The sequence below is a fragment of the Rhagoletis pomonella genome, unplaced genomic scaffold (assembly GCF_013731165.1).
Source record: "Rhagoletis pomonella isolate Grant_MI unplaced genomic scaffold, Rhpom_1.0 Rhpom_scaffold_00003, whole genome shotgun sequence".
NCBI classification, from domain to species: domain Eukaryota; kingdom Metazoa; phylum Arthropoda; class Insecta; order Diptera; family Tephritidae; genus Rhagoletis; species Rhagoletis pomonella.
The window spans coordinates 74,596,835-74,612,671 of NW_023458557.1; the positions used below are offsets into that span (position 1 = coordinate 74,596,835).

The 15,837-nt window shown below is 33.5% G+C and overlaps 1 protein-coding gene across 3 annotated transcripts in view; it reads left to right on the forward strand.

The window, feature by feature from the left end:
- The window catches only part of LOC118735518 (thrombospondin type-1 domain-containing protein 4), a 187,419-nt gene that overhangs the window by 93,935 nt on the left and 77,647 nt on the right, over positions 1-15,837 (forward strand). The window contains exons 1-4 of one of the 3 annotated variants that reach the window (XM_036465316.1): positions 2,133-2,189; positions 2,580-2,658; positions 2,812-2,914; positions 5,583-5,740. In XM_036465316.1, the coding sequence (XP_036321209.1) occupies positions 5,615-5,740 (126 nt within the window). In that variant the 5' untranslated portion in view covers positions 2,133-2,189; positions 2,580-2,658; positions 2,812-2,914; positions 5,583-5,614. Of the gene's footprint in view, positions 1-2,126; positions 2,190-2,579; positions 2,659-2,811; positions 2,915-5,582; positions 5,741-15,837 lie in introns of those variants that run through there. The other 2 variants (XM_036465313.1, XM_036465315.1) reach the window with 2 other exon arrangements.

A 15,837-nucleotide genomic window follows, 5' to 3' on the forward strand; every position in this document is an offset into this window, starting at 1 on the left:
AGTAAAATATTGCCTTCAACGCGCCGTTTTCGTGTCTACAGAGCGTATGCGCAACAGAAATGCACACATGCAAAAATGTATACGCTACCCTGTCGGAATAAAGCAGCCAATTTAAAAATTAACCAGTTTAAAGAGTAAATTACTTTGAAACAAATGCAACATTTCGGCTACTGATTTTGAACATCTTTAATGCAATTGAAAGTAGTTTAAATCATATGCAATATAGCTGGACAATTGTCAAAAATAATTTTTCACTATGTAAAACCCTTTTGATTTAATTTTTTCCACTATTTGTTTTATAACAAGTAATTTAGCAAAAAAAAACCGACTTCCATTCTCATATAAATATATATATATATATATATATGTATATGTATCTCATGATTCAATGATCAGATCTACCTTTCCGATGCAAAAAGAATTATCGAAATCGGTTGACGTGGTCCAAAGTTAAAAAAATATTCCCACGAACTGACAACCTCCTCCTTTTTTGGAAGTCGGTTAAAAATACAGTTCATGCTGCAACGAAATACGTAAAAATATTATTTCGGCAGCCTGTACAAAATGCAGGAAAATGCAATAAACGCTGGCAACGCTGGTTTAATTGCCGTCTAAAAACGCAAATATAAAAGCTTAGTTTTTGTTTTGCGTCTCCAAACTATAAAAAAAATACATATAACATTAAAACTGAGCTAGGCGAACTGGAGTACCCCTATCAAGGAGAGATGCGTCCAGGCGATAACATTAAGAGAGTATACAGAAGGCTCTAAAACTCCTGAAGGGATAGGAGCAGGTCTTTATGGCCCTAGACTGAAGCTTTCGGTGCCCCTGAGAACCAGCCCCAGCATCTTTCAGGCGGAAGTTTATGCCATTACTCTGTGTGCTGAGATTAACCTTCTTAGGAAGTATCGAAGCGAGAGGATCCTAGCCAGGCGGCAAACAAGGTTCTCTCATCCTTCGAGATCAAACCACCGGTGGTCCTGAGGATGATGTGGAGATGGCTTAATACTCTGGCTGAGAACAGGGCATATGGGAGTCGAAGGTAATGAGAAAGCGGACCCCCTGACTAGACTGGTTGCTGTCTCGATCTCGATAGGACCGGATCCCTTTGTTTCAATAGGTCCCAACACGATAAGCGAAACGCTCAGGCAGGAAAACACCACGCCAAGGGAACTGCATTGGCGTAATATCAAAAGCGTACTAGGAGGGTACAATCTAAAAAGATACAGGAAACTCATATGCCTCCCTAAGGAGAAACTAAGAATCATTACAGGTATTTTGAAGGGCCAACTCCGGGTTAAGACCTCACTTGTATAATTTAGAAATCTGGTTTAGTGAGCTATGTCGCGTCTGTGACGCTGGCATAAGAAGGGAGGGGAGCGTAGGGCTTTTATGGCCCCCGGGATCTATTCTGAAATTTCTAGAGTCTCTCTGGCTAAATAGTTGAGGTAGGGCACAATAGATCTACTGGTCGCAATGATTTATTGACCTCTGTCTATCGTCATTATCTATCTGTGTAGTGCAGAACGAAAGCGTATTCAAACGAAATCTACTGACTTTGAAGTTCTTTAAACCCAATTGTTTTTGAAAGGAATTGAAATTATATGCAGAGTCGGACAATTGACTTTCTCCTAGGACATCGTAATGTTAATAAAGTCAGTTGCTTACAAGAAAACCGGCAGAATTTCAACTACATGTAGTAGATAAAAAAGGTACTAATTAAATTACTTTTACAGCTAATTTCACGAATTTTATGTGGGAATCGCTGTTGAAACCAGCTGTTAAAGTAGTTGATTTTCCGACAGGGTAGTGCCAACTTATGTACGTATGTTTGTGGGTATGAGTACAGCTACCAATCAAATTGGCATCCAATTGCAAACATTTTATTCTTGCTATTGAAATTCTTTCCATAATCGCTGGCGCCAAATTTGCTCTGCTTCTGGCTTCCCATTTTCAATGCCCTTCTTCTTCTATCGCTCAAGTAATGCAATTCGCTAAGTTTTGCCATCAAGTGTCGATTTTTATTTTATTCTATTCTATTCTATTTTATTCTCTGTATTTAAGAAACACTTGTTCCTTAGCACATTGACATATATGTATTTCGTTTTCGCGTCTCATCTACATAGTGTCTCCAAGCGCACATTTCTGCCAACACATTGGCGCTTCATTGTGCGTTTATGTATTTGTGCGTACGTCAATGGGTCAATTGAAAATATGTAAAAAAAAAAAAAAAAAATAAATACGAAGCTATAAAATAATAAATATTATGCCTACTGTGCGATACAAAATGAGCTGTGAGCAAACACAAATTTGAGTCACACAAAAATTGTGCGAGGAGCATTGAAGTTCATTCAGGGTTCAGTTCAATTAAAATTGCGAATTTTATGCATACGCGGATTTTCAAGGTTTCTTTGGTGTTGATATATGTATACTCGTATACACGCATTTAAGTATTTACTCTAGTTCATAGTATTTTTGCAAGTAAACGCACTTACATATGCACACATGCAGTTGCGATTCTACAAACATACTTCTCGACCCATTTAATATTTCTCATTCTCTTATTTTTTTCTTTATAGCAACTCCGCAACTGGAAAACGTTATATCAGTAATGCTTGCATTGGCGTCTACAAGCGTTATCACATCTGCAACGAGCAGGTATTTAGGACGGTCATATGCCGCTTGTACGCAATCGTGCATTATTACTCATTTATTTACACATAAACAATGTATATAAATGACCAGTTTGCTTATAAATACATCTCCATACATACATACATATAATGGTAATTTTCCTTTGCTTTGCCATAGCCTTGTCCTGCCGCTTTGACTGACTTCCGCGCCGTACAATGTGCAGCATTCAATGAGGTCGATTTTCAGGGACAGAAATACACTTGGGAGCCCTATATCAAAGGTTAGTATATCAAAGATAATAATGCTATAGTAAATAAATATATACATATGTAGTTGGTAGGTAGCTTTTTTTTCGGAAAACCGCTTATGGAGACAATCTACATAAGTATATGAAAAAGCCTTGCGATACATACATATACATAGATATTTGTGCCTGTACTGTAAGAACATTTTACAACAAAGAAAAAAATACAAAAAAAAACAAAATTCCGAAAAGTCCCTAAATCTTAATGAACGAAACACAAAGATTTCCTAGAAAAAACCGAGAAAAATATATAAAGGTCCCGAGAAATTCCGAAAAATGAGTCTAGAAAAATTCGAAAAAATTCTTAACGGTTTCTAAAATCCCAATACATTTTTTAAAATACCCGAAAAGTCACGAAGCATTTTATGAATTTTTCGAGATTTCAAGAATTTTTTTTATAATATGCGAAAAATCCTTAAATAATCCTGAAAGGTGCTGAAAAATCCCAAAAAATATAGAACAGGAAGAGTTCCGCAAAATAAAGCTAAAAAACAGAAAGACCTCACAAAATATAAAAAAAAACAGAAGAAACCCAGAAAAAATACTTAAAAATGTCTAACAGTCTCGAAAAATCTCGAAAACATACTTAAGAAAATTCGGAAAATCTCGAAATCTGCAAACCCGGAATCCAAAGAATTACGAAAAAAATCAACATTGGGTCCCGACGAATCCTGGAAAAATTCGAAAAAATTCTAAACGGTTTCTAAAAATCCCAATACATTTTTTAAAAGACCCGAAAAGTTACGATGCATTTTATGAATATTTCGAGATTTTATTTTTTCGAACTTCCAAAAAAACCTTTAAAAGTCTCGAAGGGTGCCGACATATTTTGAAATAAAAACCGGAAGAGCCAAAAAAGTATAACAAAAAAAAAAAAAAAACAAAATGAAACCCAGAAAAATCCCAAGAAATCGCGAAAAGGGCCGGAACGGTTTCTAAACATGCGAATCCCTTATCAATACCTAGTTTTTTTTCGAGATTTCATGAATATTTTTTATTAACTTCAGAAAAACTCCTAGGAGAGCCCTGAAAGGTGCCGAAAAAAAAATCTCAAAAAATAGAACAGGAAGTATTTCGCTAAATAAAGCTGTGAAAACCGAAATATCCCAAACAATATAAAAAAAAAGAATGAAACCCAGAAAAATCCAAAGAAAACGGTGAAAAATGACATAACGGTTTCTAAATATACCAATACATTTTTTCAAAGACCCGAAAAGTCACGAAGCATTTAATTTTCTTATCAATACCTGTTTCTCAAGATTATTATTTTTTTTTAAACTTCCGAAAAATCTCTTGGAAAATAAAACACGAAGAACAAAAACACAAAAAGATCCGAGGCAGAAAATACCAAAGAAATCGTGAAAGAGTCCTGAACGGTTTCGAAGAATCCCGAAAAGTCTTCTAAAGACCCGAAAATTTACGAAGCATTTCATTTTACTATTAATGCCTGCATTTTATGAGATTTCAAGATATTCTTTTTGAAAAGTTCCGAAAAATCCTGAAAGGGTTCCGAAGGACGTTGAAAAATCTCGAAAGATGGAACAGGAAGAATTCGGAAAAAAAATATACGAGAGATCCCGAGAAATTCCGAACAAAAAGAACTTAGTTGGAATCTGGAAAAAATCCAGAGAAATTTTCGAAAAGGCTTGAAAGGCTTCATTTTATTATTAATGTCTTGATTTTTTGGGATTTCAATTTTTTACCTTTCGGGAAGTATTCCGAAAAAAACACAAAAAAAAACAGGAAAATTCCCAAAAATAAAACATCAGGAATTTTTGAAATATTCCAAAGAAATCTTAAAACATTCTGAACGGTTTGGAAAAATTTCGAACCATTTCTTTTTATTATCAATACATGAATTTTGCAAGATTTCATGATTTTTGTAACCTTTCAGCATTTTGTTAAACATTGCGGTATTTTTATTTGGACGATCAAGGATTCTTTGTAATATTTCGAGTTTTTTCGGTAATGCTTGTATTGTTATTCATTTTAAAGTGCTACGGTGCATTAAAGTTTTAAGTTATGAAAGCCTGAACTTTTACCCAAGAAACATCTACTTAGATAATCTTGTTTTTAATTTTTTGGCTTACAAAAATAATCAAAAAGTGGGAGAAATATCTCACTTCACAAATCTAACGGTATATAATTCCAATATGAATAAAATGGCGAGGTGAAAAAAATTTGTAGAAATATTCGGGTTCCAGCGCCACCTAGTATCGGCAAGCGTTTATACTTGAACCCGAAATGCCAAGACAAAAATATCCTACGAATTGGAGCTCACAATCCGCTCAACAGCTCCAACAGGCATCATTTTGATTTTTAAGGATGGGTGCAAAGGTATTGAACGTGAAGTCTTGTGAAATAGGCTGAGTTTGAATTGGCTGAGTTTTTCCTTCGTGCGCTGTTTATGGCTCCGATATTTTAAGGATATTTTCATATGGGCAATTATCACACGTGTCCTGTTTCTTATAGATAAATTCGAAAATTTGGTATGCAGATCGCAGATCAGCAGCCTACTTTAAATTTCTATTAAATTGAGTATCTATTATTGTCATGTTATTTTCTAGAACTTGCAAGGTAACTATTTACAGTATGCATTTGTGTAAAAAAAAAACACTTTTGTTTTACTTTCTTTCTGCACTAGAGGATGCCGAATGCGAATTGAATTGCAAGCCAATGGGTATGAAATATTTTGCAACGTTAAACTCATCGGTCATTGATGGTACGCCTTGTTTTCGACCAGCTGAATATTATCGCTCAAATTATCGACAGCGTGCAATGTGTGTGGATGGTGTTTGTAAGGTAAGTACAGCATTTGCATACAATAAGTACTCGTACTTAACCTTGAAGCAGTCACGCAAAGTCTAGGCGGGTTTTTGTGCGTTTTTTTTTTTTGATAAATTAATTATTTTAAAGATTTTTCCGCAGTTAAGAAAATGCAAAAATAAATTTTGCTGTTATTTAAATATTTCACAGAAAATATCTATACACATACATATATGTGTAGTTTACTTAAATTTTATATAATATATAATTATAAACTCTTACGAGGAAAAGGCTTCGACGGCAGGTCGGCTGTTTGCGATTCAAATGACTGCGCCATCGTTTGGCGATAAATCAATCTTATACCTAAGCAAAAAGTCGCATATATCCATATCGTCGTTTAAAGTGCAAAACCGCGTATCAACAAAATGCAAAACCGCGTATGTGAAGTTGTAGAAATTTTTTTCTAGAGCGTAAAAACACTCATATTTCAAAATGGTTATCTTTTTTTTATAAAGCACTACTATGGCTACTATATTTCAGGACGAATAGATATGGATTGAGCCAAGAGCTTGTGTGAGCAAATCCAATTTTTGGCAGCCAATGTCAGTTACGCGGTTTTGCAAAATGAGGATACGCGGTTTTGTACTTTAAACGACGTATTTGTGTATTAATATGTTGGTTGGTTCGAGGTAGTGCTTCCTGGTAGCTGTCTCGGATTTAATTAGCGCATTTTTGCACCATTTTGATGCACTTCTCGTGGTAATGTCTTGGCTATGTAAATACATTTGAACCTGCCTATTTCGCCTGTCTTCAACATGGCTTGGACATTTACACAGGAAATGCCGGACGTTCTCTTCGCTATCATCTAACTGACAGCTGCGGCAAATCCCATTATAGGGTAGCCCTATTTTTGCTACAGGTTTACCTGGCAGCCAGTGTCCAGTGATACTTGCTGTAGTTTCTGAACACTTCCGTCCATGATCTATTGAGCAAGTCTCAGGTCTGTTTTATGTTCTGACAGTTCAAAGATTTTGTCTACGGGTCTTAATATTCTACACATGACTGTAGTTTGTAAAGCTCATATGAATATATATGCATATGAACTGCTAAAATTGTAACCAATATTATTTCGAAAATATTCTGCATACTTACAAAACAACTTAAATACTTAGGTTTTCTTTACCTATGTACTTATGACTATAGTATATTGGTTTTACAACAATAAAAAATCGGGAAGTGCTCAACACTTAGTCGATTCAAAGTAAGTATCGATACTTTCAGTCTTTTGAGCACAAGTACTCATTGGAGTGAATGGTATCGATTGAGTTCCAGTTTTGTGCATTTGACCCTGGAAAGTCATGCTTTATGGAATCGACGGTGCAATACTTGTTTACAACTAAAATTTTGCATATAATGCGATTTAATATTGTTGTAATGAAAAATTAGGGATACTAAATTTTACAAAATTAATTTTTTTTTTTACCAAATTCTTTGATGTTCTCACATAGGCTGTTAGAAAGTATTGACAGAATAAGCAGGCCTTCCAGGGCTAAAGAATTGTTTGTTGAGTTAAAGTTTTGTTAAGAAATGTTAGTAAAAATCAACAAAAGTGAAGAAATATAGTTATATTGTTTTATTCTCGGGTTCTGAGCTGCATAAATGGAGGAGTTATAACAAATAAACTCATATCTGAACAATAAATTGTATGGGAGCTATGTATATTTTATAGTGGTCCGATTTTTCCGGTTCTGACAAATGATTAAAACATTATAAAAATACACTAACTTACTAAATTTCAGTCGGATATCGCGAAAACTGAAAGACTAGATTGCATACAAACAGACGGACAGACGGGCATGGCTAAATCAGCTCAGCTCAACGTTCCCCTGTAGGGAAAACACGAACTAGTGAACCAAATTTCTGGTTCAGTACTAGTTCTTTTTCGCCAAAAACGAACCAGTCCGATAGTAAATAGTCCCGAACCAGTCCAAAAGCAGTGAAATGTGGTAGTTTCACTAAACTGTTTTATTTCAAATTTTAAACGCAGGGAAGGTAATTATTATGAGTAAAATAATTTAAATCAGCATTTAATCATTATTTTATGAGCTATTATTGAGTTTTATTTTTTCGCTCAAACGGAAATAATTATTATTTGATTTTTATTTTTGGGATACAAATAATGATTATTTTATGATTTTTATTTTTTCGCGCAGAGATTATCTTAATTTTGAGTTTTATTTTTCCACTTAAAAATAATGATAATTTATAAAATTGAAAAGGCCATACAGACGCAACCTACTTAAATTTTGACCTGAAAAGTTTGGGTCTTATTCCTCTTATAAGGGTGCGGCTACCTCTCAAAAGGATACGTCGGTAATCACGCTGGTATAGTTTTTGAGTTGCTTAATAATCATTATACTTAGTGATTCCATAAACAAAGGCCAAGATCATGAAGGACAATTGAGAAAGGCAATGCAGTTGCAGAAAAGAGGTTAAAAAAAGTGTCAAAATAATTACCACTTTCTCACTAAATTTATTTAAAAATGCAAGCCACCAGAGCTACCATTTTTTTAAGAAAAGACAAATTAATTATTGTTTTATGCAATCCAGCACAGCTACCTTAATACAGTCAGGCAATAAAGTTTAGGTACAACGAATTTTTTACAATACGGGCAACTATTTTTTAAATATTTTAGTTTTCGGCAATTTTTTATAAAATCCCCAAAAATCAGAGTTCCAAACCTTGTGCAAAATTTAAGAAAATTCTGCAAAATTTCATTAAAATAATTCACTTTCTATTTGCGCTCTCTAGAAAAAGTTGAGTTTGCAGTTTTTTAGCCCATTCAATTTTAGTATAATGAAGTGCAAGTATGAGGAAGCTAGGACTTACCAAACAACAACAAAAAATTGCTAAATATCAATGGTAAGTCCTAGCTGCCTCAAACTTGCACTTTGTTATACTAAAATTGAATGGGCTAAAAAACTGCGTACTTAACTTTTTTCTAAAGAGTGTAAATTGCAATATTTGAATGGAAATTTGCGGAGTTTTCTTTAATTTTGCATAAGGTTTGGAACTCTGACTTTTGGGGTTTTTGGTGTAGAACTAACCATATTTTTATAAAAGATTAGGGAAAAATTAAATATTTCAACAATAGGTATTGTAAAAACTTCGATGTACCTAAACTTTATTGACTGCCTGTATATCTTATTTACTTAAAAAACAATATGCTTAAATTTAGAAAAGTAAGACAAAGTGAACTAATATTTTTACTTTTAAGCAGAACGCACTTTTGTTTTTTACTTACTACTTAAGCTTAATACTACTACTACTACTAATGTGGTTTATAAATTTTTAATAAATGCGTTTAAACATTTGTGATGGTATTGTCCTTCCTTCAACCGATCGTATTTAATATAAAAGGGAAATGTTTCGTCAAGCCTGATTAGAAATGTAGATCTAAGGTGACGAATTTATAACAGGTTGGGAACTATAAAAAATGGATGCAGATCGAACTAGATCTCATTTGTCGAATTAGGAACTGGTTTGGAACTATAGAAAAAGGGATGCAAAACGAACTAGATCTTATCTGTCGAATTTAGAACTGGTTCGGAACTAGCGCCAAAGGGATGCAACGGGGGACAATTGACACTTCCTAGGACATCGCAATGTTAAATTCGCCAGTCGCTAGCATGCAAAAGAGAATTAACGCGTACTAGTCATGGTTCCAAACGCACTAGAACCGAACCAGTTCCGCACTAGTTCGTTTCCCTACAGGGTCTGATCATTCATGGGTCTATCTATTCTTCTTCTGACACTTACAAACATCGGACCAAAGTTATAATACCATTTCATGATCATAAAAGGTATAAAAAGTAAAAATAACCACTCATGCTCATATACCCGTAGTTGCGTATGTAACGTATACGCCTCGTAGCACCATACGCAATCATCTGACACGTTAACTTAGAAGTCATAATATTTAAAAGTAATTAAATATTGGCATGGGAGATTTTTACACAGTATTCCTTATGTATGTATATATATATATATATATATATATTACTTTCTTCGTGTACAGTGAAATCTCCCATAAGCGGACACCGATGGTCACCTACTTTTTGTCCGCCTATGGGAGATGTCCGCTTATGGAAATTTCGTAAAAAATAATATAAAAATTCAAATTAAACAAAATTTAATTGCGGGTTTCTAATTTGAAATAATATTTATTCTTTCCTACCGATAAATCTCATTGTCCGCTTCACTTAAGCAGCTAGAAGAGGACAACGAAAAGGCAACAATTTTTCTAGAAAAGAAAATTTCTTTCAATATGGACTAAATATGTTCTTGTATACATATACATATGTACAAGTACATCTTACCGAAAAAAAACCAAATTGACACTTGTTAGAGCTTCGCGTCCGCTTATGGGAGATTTTTTTTTTATACTGGACTTTTTTGAGTGTCCGCGTCCATTTATCGGAAAGTCCGTGTATGGGGGAGAGCATTTTGTATGAAAAAAAAAAAAAAAAAATTGTTCGTACCCAAGAATGTGTCCGCTTATAGGAGATGTCCGCTATGAGAGCTTTCACTGTATAAGTACATATAACAATTAATTCCGAGTTTGCCAATAAAAATTAAAAAAATGGAATTTTAGTTTCTGAAATAATAGTCAACTTTTATTAAAAAAAAAAAATAGTAATACTTTTTTCGAGTGACAACGAAAAAGTGAGTAATTTCAGTGTTTTTTTCGCCTAAATAAAGGTTTTAATTCAAAAATTGTTCAAATACTTGATTTATTTTTTTTGTTGTAATTGTTTCTGGAATGCCATTGATTGAAACAAATGCAAGAAGAATGATTTAGCGTTTTTTGTTGCCGAGAGGAGGGAGTGACTTTAAAAAACCACTAGTGAGATTTGCTCATATGTATGTACATATATATGTACAGTGAATTGGGGATAAGGCTGATTATTTATTTGGTGCGTTTTAAATATTTAATTTTGATTGAAACTCTATACATATATACAATATGCTTATTTAAATGAATAATAAATGATTAAAAAATCGATTAAAACTAGAAAAAACAATATTCAAATCAAATATTGTGTTGATAAAATGAAAACAAGTAATTTTTGGTGTTTTTGGCAATTTTTGTTACTCATTCGTTTATTCTCCTCATTCCACACGGTGGCAACGCGAATTTCTCAATGTTAGTGGTGCACCACATAACAAAATATGTAGCATATTTTTAGGCGCTATACTGTTAAGGCACAGCTATTTAGCATTTACGTTAAATTAATGTTGTTAACTGAAATTTCAAACTGTTAATAACTTTACAGAATTCTTTTAGCTGTCAGATAACATATTAATGTTAATTTTCTGTTATCTACGGCACGTATTTTTTATAGTGAAAATAAATTAACAATACTATACCGAGAAAATGCTCAAATTTGCCTAAAACTGGCAATAATTTGTAAGAAATATATTAATTAATAATTATTAGCTTATAGCTTTGTATATTCCGAAATTATTTGGCAGCACAAACATTGCTTTTGAAATATTTTCCTTTACGATTTCACGAGATATGTGTACATTCTTACGTTTTTTTTTTAATAATTTTTTGAGAGTTGCAACAATTTCTTTTTGTTTCATTTGAATTTAGCTATTTTTGCTTAGTTCAAAAAACTACATAAATACATTGTAATTAAATTAGATGAGTCCGACCCTTGAAAATGCAAATTTTACTGCGCTTTGATCTGCGAAAGTGCAATAAAAAGACTTAAAAAAAATAACTCAATTGCACACTTTAGTGTCTAAAATTACGTTTATTCTAACAAAGTATGGCCAAGCCAACAAACGACTGCAACTGAAGAGCCCAGTGACCGAGTGCAATATATTTTAGCAAAAGTCAAGTGTTTCGCCAAATGAACTTTCTAATGAAAAACAGCATTTCAAGAGTGATAGAATAAAAGAACTAAAAACGTGCCACTTTAAGCCTACTCGCACGCAATTCTTTTTGAGCTAACTTCTTTTTTTCGCACACAAACTCTCCAGCAAACTAACAGCTGCTTTCAATCATTTTTCAATTGCATAATTCGCCACAGAAGTACTAGATATGCATGTAAGTCATCTTTCACTTTCGCCAAAGCATGCAAATCAAATCAAGTGGCATGGAAAGTGTTTGGCAGTCCGCCCGTTTTTTTTTGTTGATTTGAGGAAATGAAAAGTGCAAATCATGCAATCGTCGCTTAACCAGTTGACCCATATTTATGCGAGAGGGGGATAAAATAAATGAAAATTAATATCTTTGACGTCTATTATAACTCAAATTACATTATCTAACCGCAGATTTTCATTGCATCAACGCCTTAATGTATGCCACACATAATGAAATCAATCAAAGAAACAATCATACCGACAATTACGCATACTTATTATGCAGACGAATTACTAAAGCTAATACATATTCTCACATGCCTACATAAATACATATGTATGTATGTATATACATTAGAGTGGCCCTCAGAAAATCAAATGAAAGATTTTTTCAGTGTCACCCCCTCAATCGGTAATACCACAGTCAGAGATATCACATATAAATTTAGGTCCCGTTTGGAGTCGGTTATGGCGTCTTCATAGGGTAATCTCAACAGGGGGTGCGACACGCATGTGATGTAAAAATTTGTTTCCTTCATTTAAGGACCACCCTACTGTGCATACATATACATACATACATGCATTTGCATTGAGTAGAAATTATGTGTCAGCGCGCGGAAAACTTGTCACTTTGTGGTTTAAGTACTTTGCAGGAGTTTTGCGGTGAAGAAAATTAAAAAAAAAAATATGCGACACCTTTAATAAAATATACATAATTTTTTTTGGTTTATAGAAACTTTATAACAAAGGCTGTCTTGAATTATTATAATTTTCAAAAACTATAATTTTTTTAAATGAAAGGGTTACTGGGTGAAATATCAGTTTCATTCCTCAACTTTTCTGAATAAAATCTGTAGCACTAGCGATTTGTTAAATTATACGCAAATAAACAGGCAATTTAACAAAAATACTTATAATAGTGGTATTCACCAAAGTGAGAGCAAGTGGCCTGGCAGTCTGGCAAAAGAGCAGATTAGCTCAAGCAACGACTCACAGTGGCCAATAAATGGAATTGAATGTTCATAATTCACTGGAGCCTTCATTTCTCAACCGATTTTATAATTTTTTTTTTTTTATAAAAGCGTATAAAGTTTTCAAGTGACTGGTTGAGCCCGATTTTTGATTTTTTATTTGTTTATATTAAATGTTTAGTGCAAAGTGCAGAAAAAGGGGCAATAACTAAATTTTACATAATAAAAACTGGTTGAAAACAATTGAAAAAAAAAAAATGTAAAAAACTATTTGAAATGTAATAAAAAAATTTTCACCAAAAGAATTTTTTGTTTTTGGTTTTTATACAAATAACTTTTTCGTTAACATTTCGAGCACATCTGCATGCTAAATGGGAAATAAAAGCGTTTGTTATATTATTAAAAAGCAACGCGAACTCTTAGCCACTTCCAACTTGCACTTTATTATACTAAAATTTAATGATCTATAAATTTGCATACCAAAAATTTTTATAAAAACCAAAAATAAAAAAAAAAATCTTTTGGTGAAAATTTTTTTATAACATTTCAAATAATTTTTTAAATTTTTTATTTTTTTTTGTTTTGGAGTAAATTCTCTGCAACTTCTGTAAACAAATTTAAGTATATAGTATATGTATGTACATATCGTCACCTGAAATGCAAAAATACGTAACAACATCGTAAATGAAATGGAAAAAGTCGTGGCTAATATATATTTTTCTTTTCATAAAATGATGTGGGAAGTGGTAATTCGATGAAATCCATCATATAAATCAAAAAGTGAATTTTGAATTTCTTATTATTTATGACTTTTTGCATTTCAGCAATGATGTTTGTTATGTCTTTTTGCATTTCAGGTGACGATACGTAGGTCAGCTGTTTGCCTGCGGTTGGTAAAAAAAAGTAGATGAATTTCCACTTTTAGTAGCTTTGTGAAATTAATGCCAGATATTGTTATGCCAAAATATTAATCGATGTCAATATAGGAACTGTTATCGACAACTTTACTGATATTGTTATCCATTAATTTATCGGTATTGTAACGGTGATGTGTTCAATATAGTTATCAGCTTACTAATCGGTATATTGATCGTTATATCTATTTATCGAAAAAATTATCGATATCGATTGTGAGAAAATCTTAGCGTTACGAAAGTTAAGGCCAGCATGATGCTCTCATGAAATAGGTCAAGAAAAAATTGCCAATATTTCGTGTGTGTGTGTCCAAAGAATTTTGACGTCTGATACTTCACCAGACTGTTGCCTTACTTTTTCCACAAGAAATAATGGAGCGGGCATATATTTCAGTTGTAAACATGGGCTGCCTCGAAGAAAGACCCGTTAACCTATTTGAGACGGTGAAGAAAGACGCGTTAACTTATTTTCGTGGTCAACTATGCGGGTGTAAATTCCCCAAAGAGAATCTGAACTGTTCCCCCTGTTCGCCATGCTTTAACCGTCTCCAATCGGGATTAAAATTTATATGAGATATTTTCTACTATAGTAGCATCGACGTAGGGGTTGCGGTTAAGGAAATCTGGTGAAAAAATTTGCTTCCTACATTTAAGGACCACCCTAAGGTACATACATATTAATGTCACGACAATTATACTTGTTGCGTCACTTTATGGTACATACATACATATTTAGTATCTGGCGCGCTTTGGCGGGAGCTAGCAACACTTATTGACATTTTCAACCGCAAAACAAGCACATGTCGGCATGCATGTACAAGTATAAGCCCAAACAAATAGATAAATAACAATGATACTACGAGTAACTAACTATAGAAGAAAATAAAAATATTTTATTGCATTTTATTTATGCCCGTCTTTCGCCCTACTGAACGTACATAATTTAGTCATCGGCTATGCGTATCAACATTTCCAGCATCGGCGACAGGCAGCACATTTCATTAAGTGCCGGCACTGCTATCATTATGTGAAGATAGATAAAGCCACCGATGCTTAGGTACATAGTGGGCACATGAAAACACGTTAAAGTACGTGGGTGCATGCATGTATGTACATATGTACCAGTAAACGTACATCCATATACATACCCACGTGTAGCTTTCGCTTTCTTGCCCTGTTAATTATTTCTTCACCTTCAAATTCTTATCGACAGAAGTCAATGCAGCAATTTTATGAGGCTTTAAGTTGGTACTATGTACTTACTACAGCAGCTTTTACTCTCGTTCGGTTGAGCTATGGTAAAACGAAAACAAAAACCGGAGAATATAATATTTCTCCTCATGTGCTTCGTTTTTTGTTTAAAGTTTTTTTTTAGTGTCCTTTAGTTTACGAGTTCTTTTAACTTTGTGAAAATTTACCAGGTTTGCTGAAATTTATATGTTTTGAAGGACTGCTGGGAGATCTATTTCGCACTTACTTTACTTATCTTTGGATAGAATGAAAATATTTTAGGCCTCTCAGAGTTGAGGAGAACTTAGCATAAAATTTTCGCAGGATATTAAACTTAGCATTGATATGGAAGGCGTGTTAACTGAGATCAAGGCAATCTACATGAAAACAAAGCCGATAAACCTCAAACCGCATATCCCGGCAATCGAGACCTTTAGGTCAGTAATAACTCCAACTATGCTAAGGAATATTGAAAATTAATTAAGACTGTGGAAAAAAGGTCACGTAGATATGCAAGGTTTTCTGCTATTCGAAGTCCAAGAAAAAACTAAAGCAAGAACTAAAAGCGAGTATACAAAAATCGTGTGATCTTTCATTTCACTCGTGGAACTCATAATATGGACGTCTCAAAAATAATCATAATAGTTATCACGAAAATACTGGTGAAACACTGCACATATTGTTGCTACTATGTCAAACTATCGAATGTGAAACTAGAAATTTAACGATTTGCCAACTTACGTATCATTCTAAATTCATGCGCAAGGTATCGTAATTAAAAACGCATTTTTCCACATTCGATAGTTTGACATGGTAGCGACGATATATAGAAATGTAGTACAGCCGATCACTTCACGATTCCTG